Source organism: Alosa alosa, chromosome 19 (assembly GCF_017589495.1).
Source record: "Alosa alosa isolate M-15738 ecotype Scorff River chromosome 19, AALO_Geno_1.1, whole genome shotgun sequence".
In the NCBI taxonomy this organism is placed as follows: Eukaryota; Metazoa; Chordata; class Actinopteri; order Clupeiformes; family Clupeidae; genus Alosa; species Alosa alosa.
In genome coordinates this window covers 12036855-12049095 of record NC_063207.1, presented here as the reverse complement: position 1 = coordinate 12049095, position 12241 = coordinate 12036855, and the positions used below count along the sequence as shown (strand labels likewise).

Sequence of the window (12241 nt, the reverse complement as noted above, 5' to 3'; positions counted from 1 at the left end):
GCTATTTCTGAGCGTTCAACAGAGTGACTGCTTGGGGGAAGAAGCTGTCTTTGTGTCGGCTGTTTTTTGGCGAACAGTGCCTCTGTATCGCCTACTAGAGCTTTGTGACCAGGATGCGAGGGGTCTGCAGAGATTTTTGCTGCCCTTTTCCTGACCCTGGACCGGTACAGGTCCTGGATGGAGGGAAGGTCAGCTCCAATAACCTCTCTGCAGCCCTAATTGTCCATGCAGTCTGGCCCTGTCCCATGAAATGCGGTCAACGTGAAGGGTTGCGTTGGCATCTAACGTGATTCAGCCAATCATAATCAAGGGCCGGAACTATACGTTTTAGAATGTGAAGTAATTGCATGAGCTTGGCTAAGCTGAGGATTCTGCTGAACGGGAAATGAGCAAATTCTCCTGTAGGTCAAGTGGTCAACCACTCAAGGGATCTTCACTAAGAACTACAAAGGACTGTTTTTTCCTAGAACCATTTCTTATAAAAACACTAATTTGTTACTAACTAACCTTCAAGCACATTTTGAAAAAAATCCTAGTGTTTACAACCAACAATTGTCAGAGAGCCCTGGCAAATAGCCATTCATTAGAGGGTTCTACAAAAAGCTTTTGAAAGCACACAGACACATCAAAGAACCCACAAGGAGTCTAAAGTCTCCCACCCTTCCTTCCTCCCTTCCTCGTGCCAACATAGGGTCAATTTTCAGTAGATACTGAGAAAGAACGTTTGAGAGTTGGTGTAGCTTGTATCTAGGATGTTTTTTTTTTTTACTCCACAAGGCAAAGGTATGTGGTTCCTGACCGAGACCCTAAATTACTTGAATTTCCTGATTTGAGGCTTGAGCAAAACAAACTCACCTTCCCTTTTTGTAGTGTAGTGTCGAAATGATTGTGTTGACCATATTAGGAAAATTATGCCTTGTTATGTCATCTCTTCCATCAATCCACATGTTCTGTTTGAAAACTAGTATCTTTTTAGGTCAGAATCAAACACAAATGCAAATGAGAAGGTCCCTACCTGGAAGAAGTTGGGGTTGAGGGACAGCGCCCGGTTGAGGTCCTGAACACTCTTGCTCTGGTTGAGCCGCATGCGGCACAGGCCACGCTGATGGTAGGCTTCGGCGTAATCTGGGTTGATCTTCACCGCATTGCTGAACGCATCACAAGCCTGGGATGGAAAATTCACATTCACCCACATAAAAAAAAAAACTTCATCTGAAGCTCTCTATTGTATGCTGTTATTCAAAATGAATAGGCATCCTGTACATCCAAATGAACTGATTTAATGTGACTCCTTGCATGGGCATAGATTTTCAGTGAGATTCCATTGCTTATATCTGGTTCCTGTGACCTATAAAGGCTACATTCACTGAAATGTTACTGTTTACTTGGAGGCTGATTTACAGCACACAAAACACATAGGCACTCAAACAACGCTCGGCTGTTCCTTGCTGTGCTGCACCATGCGAGACAGCGTGTCACTCTTGACACTGATGGCACAGAATGGGCACCTGATGCAGGAGGTCCTGCGCCATGTAGCACATCCCCATCAGGTGGTAGATCTGCGCAGCCTCCGAGCTCATCACCTGCTGACCCTCCAGAATCAGCAGCGCCTTTTTGAAGCTCTCCACGGCCTCCTGCACACAGCAAGTGAAGAACAAAGTGTAAGACACAAAGGAAGAGATAGCAGTGACGAGGGACAAAAGGTAAATGCGTGCTGAGCTCACAAGGGAATGTTTAAAAAGCCCCACAGAGAAAATAGTCTTATCCATTCCCTGCCATTGTTCAACATCAGACGTTTCTATACCTGACAGATTGTGATTACTATACATTGACTGGTAAGCAAAAACACTGATTGCATCTCGTCAAGTGGCTATAGCAGCTTGTGTCCATATTAGGCATTTCAAAAAACGAGAGCATGATTAGCTTCAGCCACCTATGGAGAGAAGAAAGCCCCATGAAAAGAGAAAAAAACACTGAACAAGGGATTCTAAAGAGCATAGTAATTACTGTCTGGAGAAAATAAGCCCTTTCATTTAAAGCACACGTCTCAACCTCCACACTTCAAGGGCCTATGTGAGTTAAAGACGAATTGTATCACACCTCAACGCAGTAAATTACTTACTTACTGAAAGGTTGCATACCTCATTTTAAATGCGGCAACTTAATTTCCAATTAAAACCTCCACACAATTACAGTCTTCAGTCTAATGAGTTTTAGATCTCAGTCTATATGTGTAGCTCTCCTAGAAATAATTCAGGTACTGCAGACTACACATGCAATGTATGGAAGGCTATGAAGAAGAAACATTATGATTTAAGCATGGTCTAGATAATGTGTAAAATGGTAGACACAGACAACACAGACATGACACACAACATACATTAAAAATGAAAAGAAAAAGAAAGAAAAATTATTACACCAGTGTTTCCACAGTGATGACTGGTAGGATGATGACTGCCAGCAACATAACAATGTTACTCTGGGAAACGTTATCACCACTTAGTTTATTAAACGCATGGTCACACAAAGAAAAGATACACACCTATTATCCATTGACAGTATTTCAGACTGACAACTGAAATCAACACTGATATGTTCAGTAAGGCCTGATACAAAGGGGGCACTGTGAAGCTGCTCTGGTGTCAAGTCATGTCATTTTATTTTTCTAAGTTCCGGTCCTTGATTATTTGATTGGCTGAATGGCGTTCGATGCCGTTGTAAAATCCAGCACAAACATACACCTTGACTGCATTTGGTTCTATATTACTGCTCTAACATAGCTGCGTCTCGAAGTTGCTTGGCAACCATTCAGATAGAAGAAATGTATTTCTTGGTGGAAGAATGATTATCTATGAATAAATTGTAACATTTCTCATTGCTGTGCCTTTATATGACAAAATCTTGCCAGATGTATGTAGTAACCATTTTAGAAAAGCTATAAGCCACTCGAGTCCGTAGGTAACCTATGGCCTCTCGGGGCTTATTGCTTAAGTATAGCACATTTAGAAACAACACAGTTGACACAAAGTGCTTGGGTCAACTCTGCGTGGAGGTGAGCAGGTCAGACACTTACGGGGAACAGGCTGGCCTTCATCTGCGTCTTCCCCTGGAGGATGATGACGGGGAGACGGCTCTCCCCCACAGCATGCGTGAGGCAGGCGATGGCCTTGTCGTTGTTCCCCAGGAAAGACTGCACAGCAGCTTGCTGCAATGGGGACGTCCCCAGAGCTATGGTGGGGGTGGGGCAAGGGCAAAATCAATTGAGCGTTAAAAGCACCTAGGAGATATCCATTCAATCTTTCAGAAATACTTGATGTTCATCATAGCAGATTTACATATACTTGCAGGTAAAGATAACTATTTAATAATCTCATGTATAATGTCCCTTTTGGTGTATGGATCAACAAAGTGATGAGTAAATGTGTATAGAAATATAGACAAACGTCAAGGGACCTTGAAAAGAAATATATATTAAAGATATTGTTAATTGTTATTGATATGAAATTAAATGACAGAAATTAAATGATATTAAATGAATATGTAGCTGCACATCAGCGGCACATTCTGTAGCATAACTGTTACATAAGGGATGTATGCAGCACACATCTTACCTTGGTTCATCTCGGCTGCATACTGAATACAGCGGGTTGCCAGGCTGAACAATCCCATGTCACATAAGTACTGTGCCCTGTGGATAGAGACCTTAAACTCATAATCACAACCTCCCATAATTTGGTGAAGATACACTTATATAGACAAATTAAAAAAATGAAGTCACACAAATCATGCTTTGTAGCAATTACAGATCAGATCATTCACAGAGGGTGCTGCCTTACCTCAGGATATAGAGCTGCTGGGCATCTGGTTTGATGTGTGTGGCACAGGTCAGGTCCTTCAACGCCCTCTTTAAATTGCCAACCTGTTTATACAGGATCAGGTCAAAATTCAGCCACACCTGGTCAATGCTTCTTCTGTTTTTGTCCTCAGCTATCTGAACACAAACTCTATTGATGGCCGTTGCTGCTGTGAGCAGATTTTAATTTTGTCACTGTCTTAATGCTCTCAGCCAAGATTTAATGAGTGCTTACAATGTGGAAAGCCTTGGCACGGCAGATGTAAGCTCTGTAGTAGGTGGGGTTCACTTTCAGCGCATTGGTAAACATCTGGATGGCCTCATGGTGTTGGTCCATTTTCAGCATATAAATCAGGCCCAGGTTCACATGAGCTATAGCTCTAGAACTGCCAGACCCAGAAAAGAGCTAGATCAGGTTAAGTGTTGAGTTTGCCTATAACTGAGAAATATTACAAAAATGTGAAGAGTGTCACCATAAAAAGAGTGGGTTTAAGTGCAATCTAAGCATTCAGAGATGATTAGGTACAGAAAAAACTACCAATAAACAAAAAACAAAAATGATATATACTGTACATGTCCATATCATGAATGAGTGGTTAAATGACTGATTACTATTCCTTGCCGCCCCAACTGCCTGTAAAGAATATCTCACTTGCAAGTTCGGTGTATCCTACCCGACGGAATCAGACAGCACAGAGAAAAAAATGCTGAAAAAGCGTGTGTATAATGGCAGACCGGAAGACGCAGCATAAAGGGAAAAGAGCTTCAGACCGAGCGAGGGGGAGTTTCGTAGAGAAAAAGCATCAGGCTTGCCTGGTGTCCCTTTAAGTGTATTGTGTTGACAGGTAGAGTAATTAACTTTTGCCAGGGAAGGTCATTATGTAATGGTCAAATGTGTTGAAAACAGAGTAGATGACGTGTTATCCCTTTGATTACATTGTTATTCTTGCGTGGGACACTAAAAAAATGTGTTACCAAAACATTTTGAGGAAATCAATTGGCAGGACACCTTCATTGTGTTTGCATGCTTGCTTCCTAACTATGCTTCCTATCTAACATTAAGTCAAGCATAGCAACCCAAGCACTCTGCCAGAGGAATACAAAAACAAAATTATTGGATGCATTGGAGTGCTTTATCTCTGAGTTTCTGATTTGTTTGACACAGCACTAACTAAATGTGAGCCATATATCAAGCTGCTTTGTGGATAATTCATAAGATTTCTCATGCTACTTTTTGGGCCGGTTATTTGGAACAAACTTCAAACACCACTTTGACAGAGGGCTGAGAGGCTCCACTCTCAAAGCAGGGGAGAGATGGGGTGATGGGGGTGTGAGAGGGCTAGGTAAGGTGTGCGGCATCACCTGTCCAGTTTGACCACAGCTTCAAAGTCAGCCAGTGCCTGCTTCCACAGCTTGAGGTCACAGTAGACCAGGCCTCGGTGCAGGAGGGCGCTGAAGTTCTCCTGGCCATCATTGATCAGCACTGCCACACAAACACAACTGATCAGCATCTCCTGTACGTTGGGGTGAGAGGGAACACTGTAAATCATACAATAAATCATGGATGGATGTGACACGTTCTTTATGTTTTACCCTTCAACTCTTTGTTAACCTCACACGTGGTCACTGGCCAGCCATTTGAAAGTATTTGCATCTGTTACTACAGGAAGCCGAATGCAGCCGTTATCATTTAGGAGTTCCTGAAGAATTGCTTTTGTGACTGTGTTGCTGTTAAACAATGTTAAAGTGTGCACTCAAAATAATAATAATAAAAAAAAAATTCAATAAACTTCAATAAAGATTTTCATAAAGAAAATCAAATGGACTTTGGCATTAGACTGATCTCTTATTGTTTTAATTCAAACATGTGTTTTCTGTAAATGAGATTTGTACATGGTAAGATTTTTAGGAGGATTATTTGATTAGAGAATTTTACTCTTACAGTCTGTCTGGGCTGGACTAACGCTACCAGTAAATTTCAATGTTTCCATGAAAACATTTCTTTTCATTTTAGATCACTTCAGCAGGTCTACTTGTACCTCAATTCAAACTTTCAGTGCATGGCAAATAAGCACTACTGTGGGATTATTAAGGGGCTTCTGGAAAAATCTAAAGGTAGAATGAATACGCACTGAGTGACTCTGATGTGGCCCTATGGATACACCAAGTTAAATAGATCAAAGAAAAGGGCCGGGCATTAATCCAAACACTCACTTCAAGCAATCATGATAACAAAAATCCTCTTTGATGATCACTTTTATGCATCAAGCAGAAGCTGTATGAAAGGCTTTGAGTGACACGGTGCTTTTCGTGAGCAGAGATGGATGAACGAGAAGCCTGAAGGTGAAGTGGAATTGGTAGTGATGCTGAGGGGACTTGTGGTGGGGCATACAAATGACGATAATCTCAGCTCGGGCCAATGAAACTTTTCTGCTTAGATGATGGGGAGATTGAAATTAGCTTCGTGACTCTTATGGTGTGTGTGTGTGTGTGTGTGTGTGTGTGTGTATTAGCCCATACTTACAATGATCAGTGATCGCGGCTATGCATGTATGCATGTACAGTATGTTGTATGTTGCTAATAATGTTTTTTGGCAGTCTGGGGCAAGCAAACAGCAGCTGGCAGAATTCTGCTCTACATTAGTTGTTATAGGTCTTCTTGTGTGCCGTATAGGTGATGCTCTCTGTACCCATGGATGTAAAAGCTGTTTTTCACCTTGAGAAATATTTGAATCCCTTCTGTGAGAAATGTGGTGTGTGTGTTTCTGTGTGTGTGTGTGTGTGTGTGTGTGTGTGTGTGTGTGTGTGTGTGTGTGTGTGTGTGTGTGTGTGTGTGTGTGTGTGTGCGCATATTTGCTGTATTTATGTCAGTGCATCCCCTCCATATTCATGAATTTCTATTCATGGCCATGGTGATGTGGTTCTGTGTATAATCCATATTGTTTGTTTCTGCCTGTATGCATTTATTGTAATTTGTGAGTAAATGAAAAGGAGTAGATGTATTTGACAGTGTGCACCCATAGCGCCTGCACGCCTGTGAAAATGCTACACCTGGACCCACTCATCCAAGACCAGAACAGCCATTTGTTCTTCTAATACAGACATAATAAGGACTCACTCTCACAAAAAGCAAATCCCTTGGTAAAAGGTTACAACAGAGACTCCTAACAGCTAATGACACAATAATGCTGATGCTCTGATGAAACTGCAGAGGTCTAGTCCATCTTGTGACAAACACTAGTTGTTCTTTTCATACAAAATACAAAACCTCGAAGTACTGTAGCCTTCAATCAGTGAAAAAAAATTTCTTTTGTTTCATTTTTAGTTTACCTTTTTATAATACCTGACAATGACAAAGGGATATGAATTATGAAGCCTCTAGATCCTCATGAATTTGAAAAAATATATACTGTTCATTCTCCTTAAAATATGAGGTTTTAATTTTAATTTACTCTAAACAGACTATCATGCTACAAATGCAAAAGTGATGCAAATATATTATATCCTGGGATGGAACTCATCAATCTACCTCACATCTAGGACAACACAACAGGAAGGTTGCTCTTCATGACATATCATTTCCACAACCTCCATCTCTATTCCAATTTCTTTGCAGAGATATATGCATATATGCTCTCAGCATACCATAATAACATCCTAACAGTGACTCCTCTGTGATGCCGCATTGAATATGATTGTGGTGTCATTCCTGAAGCCTCGATCACTCTCTTGCTGAGTGATAGAGCTGTATTAAGGCCAGGGTAGGATATTTCTGTACCAGATGTGCTCAGATCTCTGAGAGCTGTCTCGGGCTGTCTCTTGCGCAGCAGGCAGCCGCGGTGGTAGAAGGCCAGCCAGTCGTTGGGGTTCAGGTGGACGGCCAGGGAGAAGTCCTCCACGGCATTGTAAAATTGACCCAGCTTGGCATAAATCTGGCCCCGGCAGGTCCTGTTGTACAAAGGGGACTGGGTGAGACAGTGACAAAAGAGTGCTTGCTAGAGGTTATGAGATGTGGCCATGATGCGGCCAGAACATAGGTGCGTGTGTTTGTGTGTGAGTGTGTGTGTGTGTGTGTGTGAGAGAGAGAGAGAGAGAGAGAGAAAGAAAGAGAAGGAGAGACCTTGTGGAGATCACAACTTTTAAATCTGTGTTATGGCTGTAGTGTGTTTGTGTTTGTGTATGTAAGTTCTACCTCTCTGCCACACTGATGAAGCCTCAGGACAAGGCCAGTGGGCCAGATGACACCATTGGTTGAAATTGTTATGTTATACCTCCTCCTGACTGCTCTCGACATCAGAACAGAGTCATAACAACCCGCTGTAAAGACTTGACTCATTATGTGTTTGATGATGTGGTGAACATGTGTGGTTTGTTTTTTACATTTCACCGATATGTTTTTTACATTTCACCGATAGGAAACAGCGATAAGCTTTCTTGAACAGAAAAAAAAAATGGTTAAAAGTTTCAGTAGTCTTTGGGACAGTGTGTCGGGGACAGGGATTGAGTGGTTTGAGGTCAAGGTCAACCATCATTCAGCTCTAAGCACTGGGTAGTCATCTACAAAATGATGGCCAGGCTACACTAAAAGTGCAACTGAAGCGGATTGATTGTGTCACACAAAAAATAGAGAAGGTTTTTTCCATGCTCTGTATCCATGGCACATACACGCTGATTTCACATCTAGTGTAGCCAGTTCCACTGATTATAGTGGAAGCTAACTGTTGCAACAAAATGCTCCGCCAACGTTCAGCTTTTAGGCGGGGATCACATTAGCCAGCAGCAAGCAGCAGCGACAAACGTAACGCAACGCTCAGACCATAATAAGTTTTGTCTCATTCCTAAGCAATACAAACGGTTTGTCAATCAAGCAAGTTCAACACTCAGTTTGCTCAACGCTAGCGTTACGCCAGCGTTGTCACCGTTCTGCTGCCGAACCATAGAGAACAATAGGAAACCTGCCGCTTGCCACTGGCTAATGTGATCCCCGCCTTAGTGTAGCCCGGACCTGACCCTCAAGTGCGGTCAGCGCCATGTACTGGTGGCCTACCTGGCCTTAGCATTCCCCGGCTCCTGCCACAGCACCGAGGTAAAGTCTGTGAGCGCCACCAGCAAGTTGGAGTTCCGGAAGTAGTGCTGCCCGTGGATCATCAGGGCGTCTGTCCTTTTGGGGTTCATGGTGTGCGTCTGCAAGTTTACAAAATGCAAATGGCTATATATATTTTAAAAAGCACTTGTGAAAAAGTATTTTCAAAATAGGGTGAAATGAGGCATGAGGGGAGACTAGATAGTGCTCAGCACAAATAGAACTGTCAACTGTAGCTCTCAAAAAAGCACTCTTCCAAGACATTCCATCATGCATCAACAACCACAAACATCATGAGTGCATTTCAATTTAGAATTAAGTCACCAAAATTGTACTGCGAAAAAGCACAGACTTACTTCATGGATTAAGCTTGTATGAAGTACATGTCTTGTCTGTGATTTCTCTGTGTGCAGGTCTGTGTGTGTGTGTGTGTGTGTGTGTGTGTGTGTGTGTGTGTGTGTGTGTGTGTGTGTGTCAGTGCATTGACTGTGTGTGTGTCCGTGTGTGTAGGTCTGTGAGAGTGTGTGTGTGTGTGTGTTTGTGTTTATCTCTGTATGAGTTTGTATGTGTGTGTGTGTGTGTGTGTGTGTGTGTGTGTCAGGGATGGAAATTAAGTATTTTTCCCCAAAGTTGACCAAATTCACCCGTCAGCGCACAAAACTACCCGCATTTGGCGGGGGGCGGGTGGCTAATTTCCATCACTGGTGTGTGTGTGTGTGTTTATCTCTGTATGAGTTTGTGTGTGTATGTGACGATGTACTTTAACATAGTCTTCCATGGCCAGCACTATCTCGTCAGTCTGCATGTACATCTGGGCCCTCCTGAAGTACATCTCATCATCTCCTGGCCTGCATCTGATGGCATGGGTGTAGTTGATGATGGCCAGAAAGTGCTGCCCAGTGGCTCTGAAGATTTCAGCCCTGGACTGAAAGGCATCTGGATCATCAAAAACACAAGTGATTAGCACTGATGACTTCAGGTTGAACCAAATAACTCATAATTTAATTAAACTTATTAATAAAGTGTTGTTAACAACAGATATCGGACACGTCACACAATACAACAACTTCCTAGGGTTAGCACGAAGGTCACAAAATAAACAGTGAATAATAAAAAATGAACAGAAAGAGCACCTGAGGGTGCATCAGGGAGTCTTAAGATGAAGGGGTCGGTTTGTTTGCAACAACTTTAAAATCACACTTACCTTTTATAGATCACCTTGGAAATAAACATATGTATTACTGTGTGAATGAATGTCAGTTGACATTATTGGGTTGGAACATCTTTTCAATTTTCTTAAACAAAATTGTTTTTTGTTTTTTTTGTGGCTTTCCTTGTGTGTGCCATACTTGCATATTGTCTTAGGTTTGTATTCCTTAACCCGGACTGTTATTACCCTTGCCTCTCTGGTTGGACAAAGAAAAGTAAAAAAACAGCATAACAGAAGCAACAAGGAGAAGAAGCTGCAGTATGTCCTAATATAACACCCAAACTCTCCCAGTGAGCGCCTGAGGGACAGGCCTTACTAATGCATTCCGCCAGTGAGCAAGAAAACACAGCATCTGCAGTCTTTACCACAAGCCAACACAAACACATCAACACAGCATCTGCAGAGTCTCTACCACAAACCAACACAAACACATCAACACAGCATCTGTAGTCTCTACCACAAACCAACACAAACACATCAACACAGCATGTGCAGAGTCTCTACCACAAACCAACACAAACAAATTAACATAGTATCTGCAGGGTCTATACCACAAATCAATACAAGCAAATCAATCAGCATATGTGACATGATTCAGAATTAATTATTCCAACCGAAACATTTTTATAGCTGATTAACACCCTTCATAACAGTAAAATCTACTGCACAAAAAAGCCAAATCCCCAAATTCCATGAAAAAACAGGTCACACATTAAGGAATTTTTCAAAATGGGGTCCCATAAGGTCTTCAGTGCAAACAGAAACAAGCACCACCAATAGAGCTGAGGCTGAACTAACCTCGACCTACATCGACGTAGGGAGACCAATCGGAGAGGTTGGGGAAATAACGTGCAGTCTGAGACCAATGCTATGAACTGATAGTCACGCCAGAGGGACACGAGGCACTGACCCTGCGACTGATGCCTGTACCCCACCGCCAACCCTCGATCAGTTTTTCACCCAAGTGGTATCAAGCTTTCAAAAGTTTGTGATTTTTATAACCACCTACAGCAGATTCTAATAATGTGCAAACTGCAGGAACACAATCATATGAGGAACTGAATTATTGAAGCCTGTGTGTAACCTAATAACAATCATGATTCAGAAAATTGCTTTTTTCATTTTTCAATACACCCTCAAGTCACAGTAATTGTGTATTGAACATTTATTATCTGAAACATTCTCATCCGTGTACACACACACACACACACATCTGTCCATTGACCTACCAGCGTGCTTCTTATTGTGCTTGATGATAAAGTTGAGGTCCTGCAGGGCACTGCTGTGGTCATTTCTGAGCAGATAAATGCTGTGTCTGTGCCAGTAAGCATTCAGCAAGCCCGGCTCCAGGGATATGGCCTTTCACAGAGACAAACAATGGCATGTCCAGCCTTAAAACAGCACAGACAAGTGGTTTAACAAAAACAGACCAAAGCCCTCTGCTATGCCTGGCTCTCAACTGATAAGCCCCTCTGGCCTGAGCATCTAAGAGGTCTCCAGAATGTGACATTTTTAGTTAATTTTAGAAAATTCAGTTTCATTTTTTATAAAGTCATTATCACATTTAATTATAATGCAGGAACAATTGAGGACAGGGGGCAGCTGAGTTCACCTGGTCCAGATCCTCCAAGGCCTGGTTAAGGAGGCCAAGCTTCTTATACAACGCCCCACGGCGGCACATGTCGAAGGCACTGGCGGCCGTCTGCTGGGCCATGGCTTGACTCAGGGCCTCCACTTTGGCCTGCAGGTCGGCCACAGCGTCCCTGTCGGCCAGCTTCAGCGACAGGTCCTCCTTCTCCAGCTCCCGGGTCTCTTCCTCGGGGCTCTCTGTCTGATCACCGCCGATGGCTGCGCCATGCTTGTCGCTCTCCGCCAGCGGCGGGAAGAGCTCGTCGAACCAGGCATCCCAGATGTCCCGCACCCACTCACGCGGCGCCACCTCTGGTGCGATGCCCCCGCGCTCGCTGGCGAAGCTCTGGAAGTCCAGCTGGGTCGGCAGGCTAGGCCAGCGCATGAGGCTGCCCGGCTGCCCGCGGCACAAACCCCTCTGGGGCAGGTGGCCAACAGACTCACTCCTGTTTAACAAACACACAGA

General features: G+C 43.1%; 1 protein-coding gene across 1 annotated transcript in view; it reads right to left on the bottom strand.

Annotated features, from left to right (window-relative positions):
* ttc6 (tetratricopeptide repeat domain 6) overlaps positions 1-12241 on the bottom strand; it is a 44057-nt gene that overhangs the window by 16539 nt on the left and 15277 nt on the right. Inside the window, exons 12-23 of the mRNA XM_048228333.1 lie at positions 11759-12221; positions 11376-11505; positions 9697-9872; positions 8901-9037; positions 7632-7801; positions 5216-5336; positions 4089-4239; positions 3837-3919; positions 3612-3688; positions 3074-3228; positions 1509-1634; positions 1016-1165 (exon numbers count right to left, since the gene is read on the bottom strand). Coding sequence (XP_048084290.1) covers positions 1016-1165; positions 1509-1634; positions 3074-3228; positions 3612-3688; positions 3837-3919; positions 4089-4239; positions 5216-5336; positions 7632-7801; positions 8901-9037; positions 9697-9872; positions 11376-11505; positions 11759-12221 — 1939 coding nt within the window. The remainder of the gene's footprint in view (positions 1-1015; positions 1166-1508; positions 1635-3073; positions 3229-3611; positions 3689-3836; positions 3920-4088; positions 4240-5215; positions 5337-7631; positions 7802-8900; positions 9038-9696; positions 9873-11375; positions 11506-11758; positions 12222-12241) is intronic.